Source organism: Rhodnius prolixus, unplaced genomic scaffold, assembly GCF_049639745.1.
Source record: "Rhodnius prolixus isolate KJV_2025 unplaced genomic scaffold, Rpr scaffold_9, whole genome shotgun sequence".
Lineage (NCBI taxonomy): Eukaryota > Metazoa > Arthropoda > Insecta > Hemiptera > Reduviidae > Rhodnius > Rhodnius prolixus.
The window spans coordinates 4,015,753-4,042,623 of record NW_027411604.1 but is presented as its reverse complement, the minus strand read 5'-3'; the positions used below and the strand labels follow the sequence as shown (position 1 = coordinate 4,042,623).

General features: G+C 34.9%; 1 protein-coding gene across 9 annotated transcripts; it reads right to left on the bottom strand.

Moving 5' to 3' along the window:
- Nucleotides 1–1,419: 1,419 nt before the first annotated feature.
- Nucleotides 1,420–25,245, bottom strand: LOC141454537 (E3 ubiquitin-protein ligase TRIM37-like). 9 transcript variants are annotated; one of them, XM_074128881.1, is made up of 16 exons: nucleotides 24,838–25,245; nucleotides 20,602–20,870; nucleotides 20,311–20,521; nucleotides 19,883–20,199; nucleotides 18,828–19,037; nucleotides 18,519–18,701; nucleotides 16,577–16,798; nucleotides 16,288–16,468; nucleotides 15,055–15,169; nucleotides 9,887–9,959; nucleotides 9,686–9,801; nucleotides 7,999–8,077; nucleotides 7,842–7,906; nucleotides 7,139–7,254; nucleotides 6,928–7,034; nucleotides 1,420–5,351 (listed from the first exon to the last, which is right to left on the bottom strand). In XM_074128881.1, the coding sequence occupies exons 1-16, from the start codon at nucleotides 24,883–24,885 to the stop codon at nucleotides 5,318–5,320; spliced, it is 2,346 nt and encodes a 781-aa protein (XP_073984982.1). In that variant the 5' UTR covers nucleotides 24,886–25,245; the 3' UTR covers nucleotides 1,420–5,317. The 9 variants fall into 9 exon arrangements, with proteins under 9 accessions (XP_073984982.1, XP_073984983.1, XP_073984977.1 ...); XM_074128882.1 differs by having other exon boundaries at nucleotides 18,519–18,698; XM_074128876.1 differs by lacking the exon at nucleotides 24,838–25,245 and adding an exon at nucleotides 24,281–24,463.
- Between the last annotated feature and the right edge of the window lie 1,626 nt (nucleotides 25,246–26,871).

The window sequence follows — 26,871 nt, the reverse complement described above, 5'->3', positions numbered from 1 at the left end:
GATTTGGTAGGGATAAACAATACCTGAATACAATTCATTCAATACAATTAAATGCTAAAGTCCTTAGGCTATGCGCGCTGGCCACCCGCGGCGAGTCTAATTAAACAACTTGCCATTTCTGTACAAGGATTGTTGCCTTTTGGGCTAGGAATCAGAATCCTTGTCTTTGGGGTAGTTCAGGTACATTCTCTTGATACTGGTGTAAGTTTAACGAACTCTCTCCAGGTCCAGAAAGAAAGAGTACTGGAAGACTGAGCAACCATGTGCTCTAGTCCTACTATGTCTCTCTCTAGTTTCACCTTGTAATTCTACAGCTCCTCCTGTTTGGTGGTAAGAGGTTTCAGGGGGAACAATGGGCAGTATTAGTCAGCTTTGCTTCCCTAAAGAATGTCCAGTGGGGTACAATCATAATCAAGACATTCCACTACTTGCATTGCCTCATCGTTGCAAATCATTACAATTTGTGCACAGTGTGCTTTGGGTTTTTTCCCTGGATTCAACTCGAATAAATAATTATTTAGCATGATACATATCTTTAGGCCATTTTAATGAACACATCAACTATGTAAATAGCTCTGAAAATTAAGCGTAGCTACTACATCTATGTTTGTACATAATTGCAAATAATATACTCGCCGGTTACATCGCCGGTAATAGCAGAGTTTCAATCTCTCAGTGGATTTCATAAAAACTGCACATGCATCCGAATGCTTTTAAAACGTTTTTATGGTTATCACTTTCGAACGCAAATTACTTAGTGGGATGCTCTACTTCGGCGTTGTTCTCCTCCCAAGAATCTTGTTTGTGAATATTCAATGTACTGAATGTTTAGGGCACCTCCAAATTTTCATGTTTTAAAATATATTTCAATTCGATTTTCTTAATATTCTGCGACGGGTGTTGGGCCAGTGGTTATGAAGCGTGTAGATTTGTAAGTGGGAAATCCCCAGTTCGAATCCCGCGTATGACTACTTTTTATTTGTTAGAAAAACATTGTTTATAGTAAAGTATGAGCTTCCGCCCCCGACCACGACCACCTAATTGGTAGTTGCGACGTTAAGCCCCACCTGAAAAAATAGGCGATTACTTTACTTTTACTGCTAAAATATGTTATTTCCGTGTCTCTTACATTAACGAAAGAGAAAATAAGAATAATGTTACGCAAGACAACTCAGTGTAAACATCAAACGCTTTCAGCAAACGAATATTTTAGTATTGAGCTTTAAACTCTATCTCAACTTAATTTCACCCTGTCGTGACTGTTTACACATTACAGAACACTCTGGATTCACTAACAACTGAATATGGCGGAAGTATCTTTTTCAATGATTTTGTCGTCATTGCCATTCTTTCGAAATATTTAAAACATCATTGTGATACCAAACCAGTGTAATAAAGGGAAATGATAAAACTAACAACTCCTCACAAAACCTTTTTGTATTTTTGATACTAAATTACATATATGGCCTCAATTTAAATTTAAAAAACACTTTCAAATTTGATTTAAAAAAAAAAGAGCCCCCAAAAAATTAAAATAAATACAGACTGGTCTACAAGTTTTCTAAAATTAAAAGTAATTCACAAAAGATAAGTTTTTTCTTTTTTGAATAGATCTTCAGTATACATAATTTTTCTGAGTTGTTTTAATGTAACAAAAAAAAAAAAAAACTGTCTTAATGGATCTACACAATTGACAACCTACTTGGATTGATGCACAAATTTTGGACATGCTTTTTATTTTCGTATTTTTCTTTTGTTTACGGTTTTGACGGTGGATATGGGTAATTGTATGTAGTAATCACATTGAGAAGTGTGATTGTGGCTTAAAGTTTCAACTTTTTGGTGGTTGTACTGGTTCTATTTTCAACAGCTTTTAAAATACGCTAAGTAACGAAGCAAACTCTCAGCCGCAGGGCTGACGTCTTCATAAAGCGCCTAATAATAGCTGCCAACAGCCGTAACAGTGCCAAGCTTCATCGAGCTTTTCACCGGCCGTGACATGTTCTCCATAGTCCCTCTCAGTAAATTTAGCACAACTGATTCGCCCACTGTACGATGTGGAGAACGTGACAACAGTCATTCTCCTAGACTGAATATTTTATTGGGCACTATAAAAAAAAAATGCCAGAAATGCAATCAAAAGGGAGTAGGGGGGGAAAAAATACTGAAGTAACACCACCGTTTCGGGAAACAATTGTTTATCATAAACGCCGAAATCAACAATATGGCACATCCCAACAACATAACTAAATTAGCCACTCACAACATGCATTGGGAGATCATTTCTGATACGCCGATGTCTCACCTTCCGTATCAACCCTTTAAAAAATAACAACAGTTAACATGATCTCCTAAATTTCCTTTAAACTTTGATGCCAGTATCTTTTTTACAAGAAATGCACTTCAGATCTCTCAAACAGTTGGGCCAACATCGGTGTATACAATGAAGCAAAACATTGTGTCCGTACATCTGTCTTGCGTCACTTAGACGCAAGTGACCACTTGAATTTATACATCAACCCAATAGTAATAATAAAAATATAAACGAAAAAACTGTCTGTATTGCTTCTTTTTTTTCTAATTTAATAAAAAGTCTTTTTCTCCGAAATAAATAAAGTGATATGTTTTCTCAAAAACTATTCCAAAATTTAAATTAATATAAAGTCTTAAGTCTATTAAATTTACTAAACATTGATTGTTTCCAAAATTGTACTAGATTCAATAATATGTTTTCATACCTCATTTAAAACATAATTTTTTTCTTGTTAATAAAAGCTTCTCATTTTTTAGAAGCCATCATTTATAGTCGTCTTATGATATCTTATCAAATAACTATTTAGAAAATAAATAAATATGTACAAATAGAAATTAACAAATACAAATTAAAAAAAATCTATATAAAATAATATCAGTCACTAATACATTTAAATTTTAAAAAAAGAAGTTTTCTTTTATCAAAATTAACTGACCCAATTCTAGTAATATAAATGAATGAACTATAATTATAAAATTCAAAATTTCTTTACCACATTATAGATTCTTTTTTTGTATTTAATTATTTGTATGTTTTCAAAGAATTTTCTAGTCTATTAATTCCTAATACAGATCTATAAATGAATATGTTAGCAAAAGGAATGTTTACCGCAGCGTAGAAGTTTAGTCATGAACCTCTTATTCATACGCTAAAGGAGCTGCACTTTACAAGTTAACACAGGCTGAGAATGTGCAGGTGCGAGTTACACTTTGGCGCATTTGGTTCATTTCTAAAATTCTCACTTCTGGTTGCCCCTACCCAAAAAAAAAAAAAAAAAAAAATTGTATACCAGATCTTAAATCACAAAATAACAAATAACCTTGGTTATTTTTACCACATATACATTATAAGCATTTGTTTGGTTTTTCCTCTCTGTGCAACTTTCGGATATCACCTGTCCCGACAAGGATAAATGTACTTGAAGTTTTGATGAAGATAGTTTTGAGAAATCTCTTTACCATAACTGTTGTTACATTACTTCAGATTTTATGAGAATTTAGTCTTCTGAGGTTAATAAACAAAAAAAAAGTCGGCACGTTCTGACAGATTGCCTTCACTCGCGATGAATTATACCAAATACGAGAAAAGGGTAAGACTTTCGATTAGTCATATTAAGAAGGTCCACTTTTTAGCTCTGGCAGGACGAAAACGTTGGCAAGCCTTGAGGATGTACCGTACGTCCAAAACCGAACATTAAGGGAAAGCTATTTTCATCGTATCAATATCGCAGTAGTTACTTTACGATCTTTATCCATAGCTGGAAAAATATTTTCTCTTGTGAAGCGTTATGAATAGCACAATAACTGAGTGAATAATGATGCGGCGTTTCCAATTGAAGATTAAGTTAGAGAACATTTTCATTTGCAGCAGTACGACCGGAATAATTTCTAACTTAGAGCTTTTTACAACTTCTATGACAATGAAAGAAAATTCAAGTTGCTGTTGAAATCGTAGAAGGATGCACTTTTTTTTTTTTATAAATTTGATAAATGCAGTGACACCGAGTAAACGATTCCTGTTTGCGCCAAAAGATTCATTTTCCTTTCGACTCTTTTTCGTGAAAAAAAAAATTATAAACATTCAAGCAATAAATAATCACTGGGTTTTAATAAATTCCACCGAAAACCAGAAGAAGATCCAATAATATTAAAGTAAATCAGGATAGACCGAGCATCACTTCTTGTTCTGATAAATTTTGGCAAAAACAACATAGCATAACATGGACCTACAATGGCTAGGCAAAAAAAAAGAAGCCATTCGGATGACTTCCAGGTGGGATGTGCTCTAAAAAAAAAAAAACGAGGATTTCTCTGACTAGATCCATTATCGTACGGAAATGGTAGCAGAAGCTTAAAAAAACAAATCTTGCATGCAAATAAGAAGACTGAAAATACACGAACGCCCACGGCAAATCTACCATGTTAAACGCTAAAAGTGGAAGAAGAAGACTAGACCAACTTGGCTGCAGTAAAAGGGAGATTAATGGTGAAGCTTCTTCAAGGATTAGAGTGCCTATAAGTGAATAATTGTTCTAAAAGATATTGGAGTTGAAAGAAGCGTAGATGCAAGTGAGAGACATGAAGATGAAATAGATACCAGGTGATATCAGCTAAGTGAACATTTTGGAACAGTACGCGACAAGGAAAATATATAATATTATATAAAATACATATGAATATCATTTATATACTAAAGTAAAATTAAAAGTAAAATCAAATAAAAAAATCACAGATAAATTCTTAATTAATTTTAACCTGAAATTTTGATATTTTAAAGTTATAATAATAAATCAATTTATTCCCCCTCACAAATCCAGATCAAGGGGGGGGAATTGAAAAATTCTACTTTTCAAAAGTTATTGCAAAAAAAATTTGTCTATACTAATACTGTTCTTTTTATTTATATCATTCTATTACTTTACGAGGAGTTCATTTCAAACTAAATCACATTCTAATTTGTTGAGAGTATCAAAAATAGAAATAGTAAAACGAACAACACACACTCAAAAAGAAAAATTCTTTTTTGTTACAAAAACTAAAGATAAAGAAAAGGTTGCATTTTTTTGTATCCATTTTGAAAGGAACTAATTTTTCATTTTGCTTCTAATTGATCTCTCCTAATTAGTATTTCTATTTTGTATAATTATTTATTAGCTCTAAATTCACGATTACAATAAATATTTCTGTGTTTAATACATAAGAAAACAATACAAAATTAACATTCAAGAATAATTGGTCAATTTCTTTTTTAAACTAGGCAGTGAAATGGTTTGCTTTGATAGTGTTATGAAGAACTGGTAGATCCTTTGCCATCAGAACTAGAAGAAAAAAAAAATATTCAAATTATATAAGAATTAAAATAATAATATTATTATAGGCGCTAATGACTCCGTAGTCGGAAAAATATTACATAAAACAAAGTACGGTGTAAACACAACACACCTTCAAACTCCAATCGAGAAATTCTCGGTGTTTCCTTCACTGTTATAAAACGTTCACTACAATAAAATGGTACAGAAAATGTGGTTTTAGCACTGCACAATGATGGGGAATATTGGTGATTTCAGCCGTCATAGCAGGGGGCGCACCCATTTTTGCATCGCTGACCGATTTGGGACTTACATCCCTCATTAATCAGTCTGGGAGAACTGGATTCAGCAAGTGTAACTTAAGTGAAGCCAACTTGTATACACTAAACCCATTAATCTATCTCTGACGCTGCATGAAAGTCTAAAACCAGTCAGGCATACGAGGTGTGGCTATTAAATAACGGAGACTATTGCTGTAAAACATTTTATTTTAAATTTAAACATATTTAGTTATAATCACCTTCAATATACACCCCACCCCTATCACTACAACGCTCCACGCAAATTTACCATTGTTCCGAAACAGTGCTGGAAGTCTTTTTCTGTGAGCTCCTGCATGATGCACACAGCTTCAACGGACTGAAATCGTGTTCCTTTTAAAATGCAGATTTGACTTTAGGGAACAGATCTAAAGTCACATGGGACCAGGTCAGGCCTAAAACTGGGATGTTGTACTTGGCTAGAAACGTCGTCTTGACAGACAATGCAGTGTGAGCCGGTGATGGAGAACCCGTGACTTGTTTTTCTACAAATCGGGTCGTTTTTCTCCTTACTCTTTCACGGAGTTGAGCCAGCACCTCACGGTAGTAATGTTGATTAATTGTAATCGATATTTTCATCCGTTTTGGTCGTGGAAGGGCGACCTGGGCGGTCATCAACTCCGACGTCTTCTCGGCCATCTTGGAAACGCTTGAACCACTCAAAAACAGAGCGCACGTGATAAACATTTATCACCATAAACTTCTTTTAATAAAAGATAAGTTTCAGTAGCGGTTTTACCAAGTTTTGTTGTGAAATTTCACGACAATTCGTTGCTCTACTACATGTGTAGTATCATGTTTTCACGGCAAAACGGAAACTAACACCTCTTACACAAACGATGGTTCCGGTCAGACTGATTTTTCTACAAACACGTGAGACGCTGCAATCGAAAGAGAAGGCTTTACGCTGCACAGTTGTCGGTCGTTAGGGATTTGGCGCATGCATAGTTCTTCTGTAGCAACATCAGTCTCGTTATTTAATAGCCACACCTCGTACAATATACATGCGTTACATCCAGCGATGTAACGAGGAAACCAGCGATAAAATGATCTTATTTAAGGAAGCAAGACGTTGTAGCTCCCACAAAACCCCCATTATCAACATCCTCAAGACACAATTTTTCCAAACTAATGTAAATATAATTTTCATTCTCACCAAAAGCTAATTGTGATTAGCTTATAATTGACACCATTACACAATCACTCGCCTGACATTCTACATTCTATGTACAAACACTAATATGGAAATTTAATTTACTATTTACCTATCACTTTTACTACGAATAAAGAACTCTTTTTCCGGTCTATCTTTATCAGCAGCCCTTTCCGCGTTTCTTCTTTTAATCGTCCTTAGGATTTGTTCAAGATTTTCCTTTAAATTATTAAAATGTTTAAAATAAAATGTGTAAAACAATTACAAAATCACAAAATGATTTTTAAAAAAATTAAAAAACAAAAAACAAAAAAAATAAGTACATTTACCAAATGCAGACGAGGCAATAATGGCGAAGTTGGTGTTTGTGGTGGTGCAGTTACAGTTGCATTGCTTGCAGTTCTTTTTTGCATCCTTTGTATTAATGATAGACCAAACCCTGTAAATCAATTTGTAAACTGACTGTCTTTATTTAAAAAATATAACTTAATAATGTCTTAGCTTATCTTATTATTATAATTCGAAAAAGAAAGGGGAAACTAACTTACAACTTTGATGTAAATGTTTCACTTAATTTTGTACTTGGTAATATGAACTTACAATCAATCAATACATTTAGCTCTTCTAAATAATGAATAAATTACAGGACCTACCCTTCTAAGCCTAATTTTCTCTCTCAGAAAGAAATGCCCTTAATGGAATTTTCTTGGAAAAGTTTGCGCTTATAAGCTTTAAAAGAAAATTTGGGGGCAATTTTTGAGAAAAACTGCAAAAAATACAATAAAATGGCACTTCTGGAATATAGGTTTTGTTCTCTAAGTAACACTTTCGTTCCCTTGATCGAAGCATCATTTTGTAGCTTCCTTTGAGTTTTTTCCATTGTAGAGCTATTTTGTTCACACACCCTTACACACACACACACAAAAAAAAACTATTTCCGGAAAAACCACCTTTTCGGACACAACAAACCTCCCAGGGAAAACGCAATACTTTCTCTCACCAATAACTAATAGAGAGGAAAATTACCTTTAGGCGATGATAGATGTTCAACGCTAGAATTTGCTGGTAGATTATCTTCGCGCCTGTTAGGACTGAAAAATATTAAAGTTTATTATGACTGCCATAAAATGAAGTAATAAATAATACGATAAATATAAATTCTAAAATATAGCAATGAACCTACCTGAGCGGATTCCCATTGTTCTCCATATTTAATGCATCCACTAAGGTTGACGTAGAATCTCTATGAGATCGGGAGCTCCCTGTTTTGAAAAAAATTTGTTCAAATTTAAAATAATGTTTGATCTCGTTTATTTAGATCAAAAATTGTATTTCTTGTTCCGTGAATTAATAACCAACATTCTAGTAACCTTTGCAGACAAAAACCCCAACTTAACAGAAAAAGAGTCCAGCAAAAATTGATTGGTTATTAATCCACCTATCAAGAAATCGAAATAATGTACGAGGTGTGGCTATTAAATAACGAGATTGATGCTGCTACAGAAGAACTATGCATGCGCCAAATCCTAACGACCGACAGCTGTGCAGCGTAAAGCCTTCTCTTTCGATTGCAGCGTCTCATGTGTTTTGTAGAGAAATCAGTCTGACCGGAACCGCGTCGTTTGTGTAAGAGGTGTTAGTTTCGTTTTGCCGCAAAACATGATACTACACATGTAGTAGAGCAACGAATTGGCGTGAAATTTCACATGAAACTTGGTAAAACCGCTACTGAAACTTATCTTTTGTTAAAAGAAGTTTATGGCGATGAATGTTGTATCACGTGCGCTAGTTTTCTGAGTGGTTCAAGCGTTTCCAAGATGGCCGAGAAGACGACGAAGGCGATGACCGCCCGGGTCGCCCTTCCACGTCCAAAACGGACGTGAAAATATCGATTATAATTAATCAACATTACTACCGGTGAGGTGCTTGCCCAACTCCGTGAAAGAGTAAGGAAAAAGACGACCCGATTTTTTGGAAGAACAAGTCACGGGTTCTCCATCACCGGCTCACACTGCATTGTCTGTCAAGACGACATTTCTAGCCAAGTACAACATCCCCGTTTTAGGCCAAACGCCTTATTCGCCTGTTGTGGCCCCATGTGACTTTAGATCTGTTCCCCAAAGTCAAATCTGCATTAAAAGGAACACGATTTCAGTCCGTTGAAGCTGTGAAAGAAAAAGCGGCAAGCGTCATGCAGGAGCTCACAGAAAAAGACTTCCAGCACTGTTTCGGAACAATGGTAAATTCGCATGGAGCGTTGTAGGGATAGGGGAGGTGTGTATATTGAAGGTGATAATAACTAAATATGTATAAATTTAAAATAAAATGTTTTATAGCAATAGTCTCTTTATTTAAAAGCCACACCTCGTATTCATATTAAATTTATCAATTTATGAAATTTCTTTTCTGATTATGTGTTATCTTTTATGGTCAAATCGTGTATTTGCGAATAATAAAATCTTCACGAACCGATCATTCCTCTCCCGAAGAATGATAGCACAGTATCAAATAACGTGTATTGAATATTTGCAACTAATTAGCCAATTAATTACTATAACTTTTTGAAAGGCACACATGAATAAAATTTTAATATAAAACCAATGAAATTACCCCATAACTACACGCCGTTATAGGTGCAAAGATGGCTAAGTTCATACTAAATTAATTAAATTTAATTGTTAAGGCATTATTAACTAATAACATAATCAATCGTGTTATTAGATTATTAGTGAAGACATTATTGCATAATAATTATGCTAAGATGTTCATTCAATTAAATTAATGTAATATAGAAATTACTAATTTCCAATTCGTATCTTATATTTTGCTAATTTTGAATAAATATTTATTACTATTTTACACATATATACCTTGAGGGCTGTAATTTAAATATTGACTATCATTAAATAATAATGTATTCGGATCTGGTAAATCGAACAATCTCATTAGCATTATCTCATCTTCAAGGCTCTGCAATGCAATATCCCTGTGCAAAATAAATCAATAATACATATCACAGTATACATATACTTTTATTATATAGAAAATGTTTATTTATGTAAACTACTAACCCTATACTGTTATTATCCGCTCGGTCACGTCCAAATAATCGTTGTGCAACAGAAAATTCAACATCATTATCGCCTAAAATCGCAAAAATAATAATAATTTTAGAATACATGGTCAAATAGTTTGCCTGAGATGCTTCAATTTTGAAAATGCATATTTAAAAAAAATAAAAATCCTTTTTTGGAGGAGACAATGCCCTTTTAAGGTATCACTCTTTATTTAAGAGAGTCCCTGAGAGACCATTCAGAGGTACGGCCAAGTTTCGACTTAATTTTGGCTTAGAGTAACCATTAAATTTTTTTAATAAAATCGGAGAAAGGCTGACCACGCCCTCTCCTTCTTTATTTATGAATAATTAATTCAGTTTTCTTGAATTTAATTTCGGTTATTTTTACTTATCAGAATAAATACTTCGTTCTATCTATCTATAGAATATAACTATAGTTTCTAGTCGTTCTGTTAACACAAAAAATTTTCAATAGCACAATTAAAAAGCTAACAACGTATAACAGGAACAGAAGATTTCTTTAGTAGATAAGACGATTTAACGAAGAATTCTGCACATCTTAAAGTTAATGATTTAATTATAATTAAATGCAACTAAATAAGTATATACGAGGGTCATTCGTAAAGTAAGGTTCCCTATGCTGTATCGGAACAACGCGAAGTGCTGGGTGAAATCTGGCTACACTGGCACATTCAGCAACTCTCGCGCGCTCTATCCCCACCATTCCCGTGTCGCTACGCCGATCACCGCCGGCTTGGCAGCCATTGAAGATGGAGCTCCCTATCGCCGTTGCCGCCAGATGCGAAATTCGCGCAGTAATACGTTTTTTAAACGCAAAAAGGATTTTACCTACTGAAATTCATCGTTAGTTAATCGAAGTGTATGGTAAAAAGTGCATATCAGTTCAACATGTGCGCAAATGGTGTAGAGAATTTAGTGAAGGTCGCATTGAAATTCACGATGAAGACCGGAGCGGAAGGCCATCAGTTTCAGATGAAATTGTTCAAAAGGTATCACTCTTTATTTAAGAGAGTCCCTGAGAGACCATTCAGAGGTACGGCCAAGTTTCGACTTAATTTTGGCTTAGAGTAACCATTAAATTTTTTTAATAAAATCGGAGAAAGGCTGACCACGCCCTCTCCTTCTTTATTTATGAATAATTAATTCAGTTTTCTTGAATTTAATTTCGGTTATTTGTTAAGGCATTATTAACTAATAACATAATCAATCGTGTTATTAGATTATTAGTGAAGACATTACTGCATAATAATTATGCTAAGATGTTCATTCAATTAAATTAATGTAATATAGAAGCATACTGCTTGAAGTTCGAAGGATCACAATTAACGAACTTGCTCTTCATATTCCTGACATTTCGAACACCACAGTCCACAAGATTTTAACCGAAAAATCATAAGATGTGTTCGCGGTGGGTGCCGCGAATGCTGACAGAAAACCATAAGCAGAAACGTGTCGAGTGTGCCCAACAATTTCTTCAACAATGTGAAGAGAACAAAGAAGAATTCCTGGATTCCATTGTTACAGGCGACGAAACATGGGCATTTCACTTTACTCCCGAAACCAAGCAGCAATCACGTGAATGGCGTCACTCAACTTCGCCGAAGCCAAAGAAGTTCAAACAAACGCCGTCTGCAGGGAAAGTCATGGCAACCGTCTTTTGGGCCAGGAAAGGCCTACTGTTGATCGATTTTATGCCTCGTGGAACGACGATTAACTCTGAAAGGTATTGCGACACACTAAAAAAACTGAGACGTGCAATTCAGAACCGCCGTAGAGGAAGATTGTCCACTGGTGTGAGGCTTCTTCACGACAACGCTCGACCTCATGCCTCTCGTCAAACTCAGGAACTGTTGAGAGATTTTGGCTGGACAGTTATGCCCCCCCCCTACAGTCCGGACCTAGCCCCAAGTGATTACCACCTGTTCCCAAAATTAAAGGAATACTTGGGTGGCTTACGCTTCACTACCGATGAAGAAGTCAAAGAAGAGGTTATTCGATTCCTCAAGGGATTGGCGGCAAAATTTTATGACATTGGTATACAAAAGCTGGAGCATCGTCTGCAAAAGTGCCTGGACAGGAAGGGCGATTATGTAGAAAAATAGCGTAAGTTTTAAGCTTTAAAATGATGTATAATGCTAAGGAAATAAATCATGTTTTCTATTTTCAAAAATCATGGGAACCTTACTTTACGAATGACCCTCGTATATTTCCCGCAGGGAGGTTGGCTGTTGCATGCAGCCTCCTTGGGTGATGCAATCCCACGGGATCCTTGCACAGTACTCCATGCACTTTCACTTGTACAATAGGGACACATTCACGTAAACAACAAGCACACACAACAAGGCTCATATACTTCACACCTAAGGGCTACCTACCCTTGGAAATAGCTTCGGTTTATACCCTATAAATAATCTGGATTTTGCACAAGAAGGGCGTTGCGAATGCTTTTCCTGAACATTTCTAAAAGTGCAAGCCAGGGACGTACTGTTGAAAGTCATTGGTTTTTTTTTTTAGGTCTTTCCAGTGTGTACAGCACACTTGTTCCTCCTCAAAGATGGGCCCAATGTGTTTCTAACCAGTCTATAAAATTAAATTATGGGCAAACTAAGAAATTTTTTAACGAGATTAATATTAAGTTGCTGGCTAATTCCTCTTATTTATTAATTTCAATAGTGTGACAGAAGTAATTGACTGTTCTTGAAAGACTGTTTGGTTTTTAGAAAGACACTTATATTTATGTTCATTATGGTGCACGTGTATCACTGATTGGTCGGTATTACTCACAAGTAGACTGATTTAGACCCAAATTTTTTTTTTTTTATTCAGAGAAGCTTCATGGTCCCCAGAAAAGAATGGGGGTTATCACAGAATTTCATTACTTCTCACTCAAATATTATCAATAAAAATACTTAAATAACAAACTGTCCTTTTTTTTTAGCAGACACTGAATTTATTTACTCTCAATCACTTTTTTTTGTATTATAAAAACAAAACATAGAATTTAATTTTTTTTTTTTTTTTTTTTTTTATTGGTTATCAATCTAAATTGCCGTGGGGCTACCAAATCACTACGAAAATCTGAATTTCTAGGATGCGTTTATGGGATTTTCTGGCGGGGATTCTTGTTTAACTGGGATATTGTTTTCATTAATCGCCTCTTCATTACAGTCCACATCGCCCCAATTAACTTGAAAATCATTTTCCGACGATGATGATGATGACGATGACGATGATGTACTCTCAAGATCATTAAAACCATAAACTATAAAATAATTAGGTTATTGTGAATTCCAACTCTTTATACAATCAACTCCAATTTAAGAGTGAGGGTCACTCAGGATGTTTTCAAGATATGAAGTAAAATTAGTTTTATCTCTTATAATGGCAAAGATTTTATTTTTATCATTGGATGTTCAATGTAACTAAAATGTAAGAAGTCTCATTAATAATCTCGCATGTCTTCATAATTTGGTCCCACAATAAGTATTTTGGACAAGTAATGATAAAAACAGGCTCATTTTTTGGTTGTTCATGCGTTGGAAATCAGGAAGATAAACGTCTTCCTTGTATCCTTGGATAACTCCTGCTTCATTTTACTTTTTACCTCTTTCTGCCAGTTTTTGTGAAGGTCTCATGTCTGTTCATCTGAAGACAATTGTTCCTAGCTCCTTCGTATAAAACGATTTTCAAACTGAAGAAGTAATAGAAGTCAACGCACACGCTAAATAGTGATTTAGGAGGTACTATCTGTTTTGAAACCTAATATTTGGCCTTGCCTCTTGGTTTCTCTTGCATTAATATCAGGGTACGATAGGCATACGAGAATATAGGAAGCAGGTATGTTGCCGTTCATCAAATTGTTGCGACAGTTTTCTGCTAATTCATCCATTGCCTTTATCAGTTGATTGTTTTTTGTTTCTTTTTCGAGAGATTGGTGAATGGATTTTCTACTAAAAACTGTATCTGACGCGTGTTTAAGTCTTCTGTTCACAAATAACCGCTTCATCAGATCTTTTTCTTCGCTAATTTGTAAATAATGCGAATGCGTTGAACAAATGCAAAGTCAAATTTTTTGGTTAAGCTTAGCTATGGTTACAAAATTTCCTTTATTAGGGAGAGCTCATCTCAATATCCACTCCTCAAAGCTGCTGTTATTCCCATACAAAATGGTAAATTTCTGCATTCAAAAAAAGTGGGGCTATCCAACCGGTAGCCATTCAATATTTCGATCCTACAGTAAGTGCTTCTGAAGGAAGATTAGATCCTTGATTAACATCCTCGGCCACCTTTGATGGAAATGTTAGAACCATAGTTTACCTCACATTGGTTTGAATGTTCATCTTCTTGTGGTACGTATCCAGCAGATGGGGTTTTGTAGTTTCATTGTCCCTTTCTGACAACTAAATAGGCTTTAAACCATCTCCACTGGTTTATTCGTTAGTCTTAGATGCCCACAATAACCGGGATTTACAACCGATATTCACTAAAAAAAAAGCATTTCATCCTTTATGGCGACTCTCGTGTAAACCAAGTGTACGACAAGTTCAGATGGAACAGAATCTCTAAAGAGAAAAGAAAAACCTAAAGAGAAACGTCTCTCCTAAGATGCAGGCAAATGTGGATAACTCTTCGAAACGTCTATAACTTAATGACGGCCTTTATTTCATATGATTTTATCGGATCATGTTTAAATCGTTTCACTTTTTTGAATTTCCAGCTACAGTTAACAAAATCTATTGACAGCAAACCATCCACAAATTGTTTCGCGGAAATTAAAAAGAAACGAACCTCTTGCAATGCGTAGTTCTCGAAGCATGATTCAGTGCTACTATAAAAATCGTAAAATATCGGTTCACTAAAAATTATTCAAAATGCTAATGATTTTCAAAATAAACAATATTTCACTGACACACTCACTGCCAAACTGGATGAGAAAAACAGCTACATGGAACAAAAATTCAATTTAAATCTACCTGGATAATTTTTTTTTCAATTACTATTTAAATCTGAAACATTTCTGAGTGACTCTCGTATACTTTATTTTATTAACATTTTCCAACTTAAAATTTAGAAATTTCAGATTAAAAAAAAAAAAAGTACTAGATAAAATTACTAAAGAAAAATTTTAGATTCATAATTCACCTGATGCTGTTTCATCATCCACATCATTTTCATCGTTACTGTTGCTGTCTTCTACGGTTACTCTACTATGGAGACAATTTATACTTGTTCCGTCACAATCATCGCAATCGCTTTCCTAAAAAACAAAAAAAACATTAATTAAACTTATTAAAACTTGATAGATCTTTCATTGTAAATAAATTTTACGAAACTTTTGACTGTCTCCCGTTGATCCCCCCATCAACTAATCATAGAAAAATCCCGCAATTTTACACTTTTGAATTATTCCATTCTTACGTGAACCGTGAACCGAGAAGGGGTAAAGAATTTAACCAATTTTCAAGATAGTCACATCAGTTTTTCCAGCAAGATTATTAACTCAACTTATACCCATATCTCGAATCAACTAGAATGAGCCAAGCTGGTTACGGTAGTACTTTTTTCTTTTTAAATTTAAGGCGCTTCAACTTCTTAGGTTATTAGCGCCGGGGCTTTTTTTGTCAATAGCAAGCCAGTCATCGGACAATTTTCTCTTATTTCTGTCCATCAACGGTGTTACCTGAAAGAAGTACCTAGCAAGAGAAAATTAAAAGGCTGGGTACGAACCTCGGATTTCACTTACCCATTGAGCTTATCTTTTTCCTCTTTTAAAACTACTTAAAGTACATATGTAGTTATAATGATGCCACCTAATAGGCCTATTTATTAAGCTCTCTTTTACTAAAAGCAGACATTGTTCATCTGCCTTTGAAATGGTCCATGTAGAATCTGTTTCAATTCGATTAACTTATGTTTTTAAGTTATCCACCTATCCAAAAGGTCGGCAACTTCTTCATTTGATAGACTTTAAGTCTCTCTCTCCTAACCCAAATCTAAGAGAAGTTCATTTATGCCAGGTTTTAATGAATAACTACTCAAATGTTTACTAATGCTTTTTTTGACCTGCTGTTATCATTATTATTATTATTATTTTTTTTTTTTTGGTGCATCAACAGCTGAGTTATTAACGCCTGGAGCTTTTTTCAGTGCACAGCCGGCCTCCGAACAGTGTTCTCTCGTTACAGACAACACTGTCTATCACCGGACAGTGTTGTCTGTAAGAAGCTCCTAGGAAGAGAAAAATCTAAAAGGTCAGCAGCTGGATTCGAACCCGGGGACCTCCGCGTGGGAGTCCAGTACGCTAACCGCATAGCTAAGCTAATCCCTCCCCTTATTATTACTATTATTACGAAAAAATTTTAAAAAAATACAAACTATGAATCCTACATCGGTATCACTCAGTGAAATTGTTGGCCCAGGTGATGTAACATCACTGGCAGAATGTGTTGGATGCAATCTTTTATTAGTTAGACTTTTTATTGAAGTTACAGATGTGTTACAAATATTGCTAGTTACAGTATTGTTTGTGTCCGTGGCTACAATTCTCTCGTTACTTCTGAAAAAAAAAGAAGAAAAAACAACCAAGGAGGTTCAAAATTTAAAATAAAACTCCATAGTTGATAGTATATTTTTTAAAAACTTCTTATTTTGGTTAAAACATTACCTATTATTTGAAGGCAGTTGCGTATTAGAAGGGACATCTTGTGATGCATCAGTTATATTTGAACATCTTTGGGAATCTAACATATAACAAGCGGCAGTACCTAATTTCTGTTTTAAACTGTTAATCTCTTCAATATATTGTGTTATATTTCTTTCTAACTGATTTGTGTACCATTGTTGGTGTAGGCATTTTTGGAAGAAATTTGGCTCTCTTACTTGAAACCTGTGGAAGCAGAAAGCAAAACAAATAGTAGATAGAATAACGCTTGCACGAATGTTTTGGTTTCACCAATCTTCAAACGTCTATCAATGCCCTTTTTTTTTTTTTTTTTTCTTTGGATTGAAATTTCCACTAAATACGGTTTACACTTGTTGAGGAAGAATCAATGTTACCACTAGGATGTTCCTGAAACCTGAAAAACCGTAAACTATTTCCCTCCAGTAGACTCTTAATATCTATAAGGCTTTGTTTCAATACTTTTTTGTTTTAAATAAGCTTACAATTTTTATTTTTTAATACATTTCTTATGACAGCTTTTTCTTAGCGGTAGTGTTCTGCAATACGACCTTTTTACTAGATACATTGTGCCCCTACTAGAGCCAGATAAGATTTTAGAGCACCCAGATACTCCCTAAGGGAAGTTTTGAGAAAAGAATTTAGGAACCAGCGATTAATCATAAACTACAGTCGACTCTCGACAAATCGAAATTCAAGGGACTACGAGAAAAATTCGAATTATCGAGACTTCGAATTATCAAGAAGTTTGAATTATCAAGAAGGGGGAAAAAAATTCGAATTATTAAGAGTTTTTATTATGTATATATGTATGTACATACGTATATTGAAAATACGTGTGAGCTTACCTAAGTTTTAGACATATACAGCCTCAAGTAAAAAAGTAAAAATAATGAAAACGACAAAAAAGAACAAAAAAAATTACATATGTATTAACATTTCAATAAATAATAATATACATATGTACCTAATTAAAAAAATGAAGAACAGTTTTTTGTTTCAATGTGGCTTGACTTAGTCAGTGACTTAGAATTGTAGAAAGCGTTGATGGTGGAATATTGAAAGTTTTGGCGATATCTTTTTGTTTCGAACCACTTTTCACGGCCGCGATCATTTTTCTTTGTCGGACACAGTAAGGGAGACGTATTTCCCATCGTGAGAAACTAAGAAAGAGAATTGGAAAGTTAAACTGGGCTGAAAGGAGGGAAACATTACGCAGGAAATGAACAATAAGCGGAAAATGAGAAGTAAACATTACTAGGGAAAATTCGAATTATAAAGAGGGGAAGGTGGCCTCGTTCGAATTATAGAGCCTTCTCTCCCCCTGTTGTTAAGAAAAGGATTTCGAGTTATCGAGCGCATCGAAATACACTGCATTTTTTCGATTTACCGAAGTTAACAGCTGTAGAGTTCGAATTATCGAGTTTCGAATTATCGAGAGTCGACTGTATCTCCAGGATTTAACTCAAAAACCTTCATTACCCTCTCTAAATATGCAGAATGCTCTCCCAAGAGAATTCTAAATATGGGGTATTCCCTCAAAGGCCTTGTAACTAACTACCCAGGTTCTCTAGCAAATATGGAGCTCCTGCTCTGTCAAAGTTGATGTTCTAAGAACGGCTCTATAGATTAGAGAGAGAGAGAACAAAGCTCTTTCTCGAAGTATAAACTCCTTTAAGTACCTCCGTACATTCTCAGATGGCCCCAAATTAAATGGCTGGCAGAGTTTTAAGAAAGGTGAACACCTGGCACGCCAGAAGAGAGTAACCGGCAGATTGCATTGAACGTTCCCTAAAGATAATAGATTAATTTGATTCGTCGAAACTATTAGCGTTAAGAAATAGGAAAACAAAAAAAATGGCTGCATTAGCAAGTGTTAAGTTCAGGGCCAGTATACTGCCCTTAAAAAAATCAAATTATTACTCACCTAAGTATAAGGGTATCGTTTTCCACATTTAGGTAACCTTCACTGGCCAACAGATCTATCCTGAAGAATCTATTGTAACCCCAGCATTCACCAACTTCAAAATCAGAAGCGAATTCTCTGACGATATTTTTATTAGTATTCCGTGTTCCTTGATGTACCATTTCAACACGATATTCAAATCTACTTGAGAATAATAAAAAACGGTTTAGTAAATTTTTTTTTTTTAAAAAAAAAAAGGCCAAAATGTTTACAGTCCAAAAATAAATACAAAAGTCCGATTTAGCTTCAAGTAACTAACTCTTAACTTACTTAGAAGATTCAGGCGGGCCCGCAGCAAGTTCCAGGAAAACTGAGAGGTAATTGCCTCTGACGACTCCATTTCCGTCTGGATAGACTTTCAATCTCCAACAGAGTCCATTCACGTGTAATGGAGTGGAATATACTGGATCAGCTTTGTGTTGTAACTGAGTAAACTGCTGCATTACAAATGTACTTGAATCGTAATTGGGCACTATTTCACTGAAATCAATATTAACATCGATTTAATAAAATAGTTTGTGATAATGGCTTGTCTGGGTAAACAAAGAACTGAAGGGACTCAGTGCTAGGGAAGAAGTTAGATTACTCTGATCACAGGCCTATTCAAGGGTCACTGTAGGTTCAGGAAGAAGTTCTGTACAAGGTGGGGGCTTATTAGCTCGGAACTGTTGTGCAGATTGGGTCAGGAATAGGAGCTAACGGCCTCACGCCTGCTTTTCGATTGCGCTACAATCGAGCGGTTGCGCTATGAAAACCTTTGGAACGTTGAGAGCAAAGAAGATGGAAGCGCAAAAAGAACTAGTAGGGAAAGTCCTCAACCTCTTAAGTAGGGGTGGTTTCGTCTACTAGATCCAGAAGGGGATGGCACAATAAGCCTCTTGTGGCTGCGGTGCCGTGGAGCATAGGTCCCGTCTCTTTTCTAATTCTAATTCTAATAAAATAGTTATGGTGTATTTTTTGAAAATTAAACATTTTGGATTAAATTTCTGTAGGCTTTAATAAATATCACATGTAAGTTCGTAAGTTATGTAAAGAGAGTTGGCCTAAAGTAGAGGTAGAAAAGTAGAAAACAAGATGGAGGAAAGAAGGAAGAGAAGATGAGCAAAAAAAGGATAGCTAGCAGGACACATGGATCAGAATACTTCGAATGGATTAGAATGAAGCATCATAAGATTAGACCAGTTTAACTGCTCAGGAAAAAGGAGCATCTTTTCACCATTAAGTATTGTGTGCAAGTTGGGGCGAAGTACTATAGTGAAATAATGAAGAAAAACCAATTAGCGGATATTCATGAAGAAAGGTACACAGAGTAGAACTTAAAATACCTGTAAAAATCGGATGGCACTGTTGGGATAATAAAAGAAGACATTGGCTTCTTCCTCACTTGATGGATCATTCTAGAAATATCACTTGATGTGGAGATCAGCTCTGATTTAGTCTTAGTCTGTAGGGAGTGTTCAACTTCATGTAGCAGTGATTCAACATGTTCCGTTTCAGAGGTTAATCCAGATTTGTGGTTCATCAGTGTAACTAATTTAGATTTCAATTGGCCATCTAAACGTGAAATCATTGTTTCAACGGCATTTCTTATTTCACGAACTCGTTCATCTTTAGCATTACGTACCAGTTCTACATTACGATCCTGTGTGGAAAAGAATTTTAAGAAATCTTAGCACAATAAATAGCTCGTAACAATTAGCAATTTACTAGGTAGGTGAAACGATAAAAAAGGAAAAGAACTGCATTTACATACAACATCTTGCATAAGACTTAGTAGCTCCATAAGACGTCGCCGAAGCTGTGAGATCTCTTCCTTTATCTGCGTCGTATGTTGATCGTAGACTTCATCAAGCGGTTTGAACGTGTGTCCTGAATGTGTTCCTCCCCACAGAGCGCATTGATGGCATATACACTTCCGGCATGTCCAACAGTATACTGACAGCTTCTCTTCATGGGTAGAACACCTAGAAGTAAAATATTATACAAAAAATATCCTTGCAAAAATGGTAATGTGTAATAAATGAAAAATGGTAATAATCCATACCGATCTCTTTCTGAATTATCACCCCTTGCTTGCAGGTTCGAACCAGCAGCTTGCAGGGTGTCCAACTGTTGTGTAACATCTTCTACCCAGCGGCAATTCACTAATTCATGTAAATGTAAAGATGCTCTACAGTGTGGACATTGAGATCGTTGTTCGGTTAGCCATCGCCGAATGCACACGTAACAGCAAAGTTTCGAACAATGTGGACATAAATGTGCATCTCTTAATTTTTCCATACAAATAAAGCAGCGGAACACTTCCGCCAATGACTGTAACAGAAAAAAAGAAGATTATATTATATATTTAACAGATATTACATAAAGCAATTAAGTTTTAAAGGTTTTAACACAATATGAGCATAATTCTTAATTAAATGGGGCGGTAAATACTTTTTACATTTTGTAAAACGCTTCGCTTGTTTCCCAATGAACGTAAACTTCCTAAAACCTTGCTTAGGAATTTTTTTTGTTCGCTCAAGCATGAAATTAAAAGTGCATGTGCATTACTAACAAAAAAAAAAAAAAAATAATAACTCTTTGCAACAAGTAATACCATGTGAGACCTCGGGGACCGGAATTATTAGTATTTCTTAGAGAAAATCCAAGCCTCGTTACTATTTCGAACCCAATGCACCGAAAGAAAATCCTTCAGGCAAAGCACAGCCTAAAGTACTTCCACGGTCACTCTCTTCAGGCACTGAACCTAATTTCCGCAAGAACTACCCCTCACTCCAAACAATACGAAAAGTGTGAGAGCTGACCATGAAAAACATCAATGTCTTCGTTGAACAGTAACACCCTAAAATGGCCAGCAGTGTAGAATATAGGATTCCAAGGATGTACCACACAGCACATCATCGTGCACTCGCCATAAACCAACAAAATAAAGTCGGTCGAAAGTACTGCCAAAAACATCTGATGAAAATCTACATGAGTTAGAGAAAGTGGAAGGCAAAAACTCCGGAATAGTACGTAATGCAGCAATCAGGAGCATCAAGTCCACTAGCATCGGCAGCAGCAAGAGCATGGTATCCCAGATTAAAATGGGACACAGGAGCTGCAGAGGCTCCTGATGAATGATGAAAAAGAAACCAGCTTGTTCAGGAGCACCAGACACAGATAGTCTTCTATAAATAATTCCTTCAACAAAGTTTAAGAAAAGTACTAAGGAGAAAGACGCTTACGTTGGTAACGCTCGACATCTAACCCGCTTTTCCGCAATAAATTCGGTATATTCCTGGAAGGCCTTACATCCTGAGAGGAACTAAGACGCATAATTTGGCCAACCCATCTGGCCTCCTTATTTACCTAAAATGATCGATCTGGTACCATGATAAGGAGAGATTATGCTTTGTTGAAGATTAATTTCTTTCAAAATAATCAACACAAATTTTTAGAAGAGTCAAGGGAGAGGGGTTAAGCCCTACAGTGCATACTGAGACTATACGCTGTATTCTCTGTTATAAACCCATGTTAGACACGTTCTGCATCTTCCCGTACGATTACAATAAAAGATAAACCTCATCCAAGATAACTGATCTATTTACCCAAAAAAAATTTGCCATCTGTAACCTCTACTCCCGAAAAAAACCTATCCCAGACTCTTGAGTTCGAATTGAGTATACAACTCTAAAAGCTACCTACAGCTTACCAAACCAAATACGTTTACAAATATGAGGAACAATACTTAGAAGGACATTTTGTACTTAGATAACATACATAACAGTAAAAGATCAAGGACTACTAGAAACCCGGCTAAGTATTTTAATGGATCCAAGTGAAAGTACTTTCGATAAATCACATAGTTACGTTTATACTTTAATTATATAAATACAATTACAAAAACTGCATTGTAATTAATCAGCCAATTTATCACACTTCACTCTTGATTAATTTTTAACTTAAATATTCATAAAAAGCAAGTATTTTTCATTCCAAACAATGTGACATAATTAAAAAATTAATTTTTGAAAAACCGTTGAAAATTATTAATTTAATTTGTATCTGAGTAAGAAAGCGATACATGTTAAAATTATTGTGAAAAACAAGTATGCTTTTAATGGGGATAGAATCTAAGACACGTAAATCAATTATGAAAAATAAAACTTTACAAAGATTAAGATGTTGCAATGAAATTAGAATTAAAATAAACGGATACAGCGTTCTTTGTTTTTAATTAAGTAATATTTTCTTACAGATACAATCGCAACTGAAGTAAAAGCTTTGTATTTTGTTATCTATTATTTTTTGCAAACAAATACTAAAAACAGTAGGCTTCATAAAGATTGTTTATCTTTTATGTTTATTGGTTATCTAGTTGGTGATAAAACAAGTCAGAACAAACTAGCTGTATATATCTGTTTGTTTGAGACAGAAATTAACTTCTCATTTTTTTTACAAGAAAACTAAAATCAAATTCGAGATCAATGACCCGGACCAGGCGGAGAAGGTGGACTTGGAAAAAAAAGGTATATATGAGAGTTGTGTCCCCTTCTTGAAAGAGAGGTTCCATGACTTCGGTGACCGAGAGTTTCGGGTTCGGGGTCTCTGGTTCGGTGCCCGAGGTGTCATCCCTAAGCTGACTTTCAGCTTCCTTCAGGAGCTAGGGATTGATCTGAGGGAATTGGAGGCCTTGGCGGAGTCTATCATTGTGGACTCGATTGGCATTATCCACCACCACATCTACGGGGCATGAGTTTGATTGTTCTGCCCGCTTATTTGTTGGTATTGTATGATTATGATATGTTTTTATTCTGATTTGGATGTTTCTGTTGCTGGTTTGGTTTATTTTATTTTATTTTGTTGACATATTGTATTAGTGTTAGGAACGATTTTCGTTTTTTTAATTTTTTTTTGCCTGACGAATTGAGGATCTCTCAATGGTGCAGTATTGGTGTTGACTTCTTTCTTTTTTTTTCCACTTTGTCTGTATATCTTGATTGACTGATTGGTACGCTGTGTGTCTAGCAACCCGATCTATTTGGGCAGCACCCTTTGTTTTGCAAATATTTGCATTAAAATTTTTTTCTCTCTCTAAATAGAACATCCATTGCTTCGGTCAAATTTCATTTTTTCTGGCACTCCCTTAGTTGCTTTTTAGTGCTGCTGTTATCTGAAGATTGTTAAAACTCAATCGGTGACTGTAGTGGGACCTTGAGAAAAGACTTTCAACGTTAATCGTAATAAGGCTCCTATTACTTGGAAGCCAGGACAGCTTGAGTCAGATCTCTGACCGCCAAAGCTCTTTTGCAGCTTCTTATTATTGAATTTAGAAGTTAACAGCTACACGCGCCTATTTATTCTTAATTTAGACTCAAATCAGAATAAGTACTCAGAACTTCTAAAAATTTTAACGTTAATAAACTTGATTCAAAAGAAAAATAAACACTTCAAGAGGCATTCCATAACCTTAATCCCTACTGCAGTTTATTTACTTAATATTAACCTTCATACTATCATAATTAGCTTTTCTCCTTTTAATTTATGTGCACATAACTTGATGTTAATGAACAAAATTCATGATTAGGTCAAGAACTGTTATAATTAAAACTTCTAAAGTTATCCAAGAAACCAAACATTGTAATCTTATTCTAAATTCTTTTTAAACAATAAATTATCGCTTCCTTTCAATAATTATTCATGTAATAATATTTAACTTCAAAAAGAAAAGAAAATGTTACTTTGTTTGGGCTGATTTCATCTGGATAAAAATCGTCCAAATGCCAGACGTTCATCTTATACACCGGGCTTTTTTTAAAAGCTAAATTAAAATTTTGCGAACTTGATTTTTGTTTTAAAATTGAGAATATACCCTGCATGACATAGTTAAAATAGAAAAAAAAAAAAGAAAACTTGAAATAAGAACAGTACAGCAGATGATTATAGGTGCTTTGGTTATATTTTTTTATTTTTTAGCACATGGTACCTTAGTAAGATTCATTTATTTTTGAATTACATAAAATTTATAAAGAAATAAATTACTTTATTTAGTGGCTGTTAAGAAGTACACTCCCCCCAAAAAAGCTACTTTGGTATGTAAAATAATACAAAAAACATTCCGCAAGTTTTAACCAAAGAAGAAAAATTTGACCTACATTTTTAAGTTTTTTTTTTGTAGTTGTTGTATCCTACGTTACTTTAACTTGTGTAGAAGTTAGCTATAATGTAGCCAGAAATAAATTAGGTTTAACGTACACAATCTAGAAGTTTAAATAAATAAACAAAAGCAAAAACTTACTTCCACACTGTGATCATCTTCATTTTTGGAACAATCTCTAGCTGCCATGATTTCGTTTAAATTATTTAATTTCTTGCCCGAAAATATTCTTTTCTGAAAAAAAAAAACTTTAACTGGACAGAAACTGAAGTGAAACTGTGGTCGAAACAAACTTCATTTATTCCCAATGTTTATTGAAAATGGTATTGAAACTTTTTCTAGTTTTCTTAATCGTTGCTTGGTTGTTTTATTTTGTTTCTAATTATTAAATACACTTCATGACAAAAAAACAACATCAAAAAAAATGAAAGAAAACACCACGAGAACAGAACCAAAAGAAAAATCACATTAAATAATCACATCAATAAATTGTTTAGGGACCACATCAGTTCTGCTCTATCTACCAGCTTTGATAATGTACAGATGTGTTTGGTTACCAAGTGAAAGGCCACAATGTTGCCAACTTAAAAATGTTAAGAGGGGGGCCAGTTTAATTTTTAATATTATTTTAAAATTATAATTACATTAAGGAAATAATTATTTTTTTGATTAAAATTTAATATTTTTTTTTTAAAGTATTTTTGTTATTGTAATGTATTTTTTATCCAGTTAAAAATAAGAGATCGCTTTTTTAGTTAAACCATTTTTAAAGATCTACCTGGTAGCTAAATAACCCACTACAAATAGCTTACTAAAATGTTTCTAGCATTCGTCTTTGTGTTTTATTAATACTGTAATTGGAAACAATTGAAACCTTTGTTCAATTTCTTGCAATTTCGGCCCCAAATGTTAGTGTGTTTCACCCACAAAGTAACTAACGCATCGAAGAGCTCTCTATAATGGAGGCTGCAAGAAACTTCAGTTCGGCACTAAACCAGCTGGCGTGCCACAGATGGCTTTTCTGAGGGAGAGATTACGAAGTTTAGTGTTCCATGGATCCATTGAAGTAGTGCCCTGTCTTTTAGCGTGTACAGCTCAACTTGGATTTTTGGTGTCTCTTCTAGGGCTTTAGTCCTCTATACTTATCCAGTAAAAAGTGTTTTACTTAATTTTATCATTTTCCAAACTCTTCACATGCAGAATTGCACGAATTACCTCAAAAAAAAAGGTTTGGGTACGGAGGGTTTCTGCCAAGTTCCCACCTTTGCCAATCTGTCAAACTCTTCGTTGCTTTGTTAACTGTACTCATGTCAACGCACTTTTTAGCTATTCATAATTACCATTTCTGGCAACATTTCCAGCTCAGTATAATCGTCTCAGTTTAACAGTGGTGATCACGTTTGGCTCTATAAACAGATCTTATGATTTGACGTTAAATTCCATTCGTGCCACAGTCAGATTTGGTACACATATCTGTCTTAATTATTTATTTTTATTTTATTTTTTCCAAAGATCACCAACTTGTTAGGAGACGCTGGAGTCGTTGAATGATCCATTGCCTTAATGTCTCCAGACATGAGGCAACTCTTCAAAGTAGATGAAGTACTATTTACATAGTAAAAAAAAAAGTAAAAATTAAAGTAATCGCCTATTTTTTCAGGCGGGGCTTAACGTCCAACTACCAATTAGGTGTCGTGGACGGAGGCAACTAGCAAACATACTTTACTGCAAATTTCTTTTATTAACCGCTTAATAAAATCCAAGGCCTAAGACCGGGAATCGAACCCAGTACCAGAATACATACTAGCTTCGCAAGTCTCACCTCTAACCGCTAGGCTATCGTGGCGCCTCTACTATTTACATAACATAGTAATTTTACTTTCTCTCACTGGTGGAGAGTAATTATTGCAATCGATTCGAATTTCCAATCCAAGCTGATGCAAGAAACTTTATTTTGAGTTCTACTCAGTCAAGAAAAAATTGGCCAAGTTATTCTCCACCGGAAGTTCAGCTTTACTTATTCTATTATTCCTAAAAAAAAATGGCTTCAACGGTTTTTCCTTAGTTGAAAGTCCAAAATCCGGTTAGCCATCAATAAACATGCGTCTAACACGGATAAAATCCAAGACATTTATATTCAAGCTAATCTTAACCTTACATTTTCCCATAAAAATC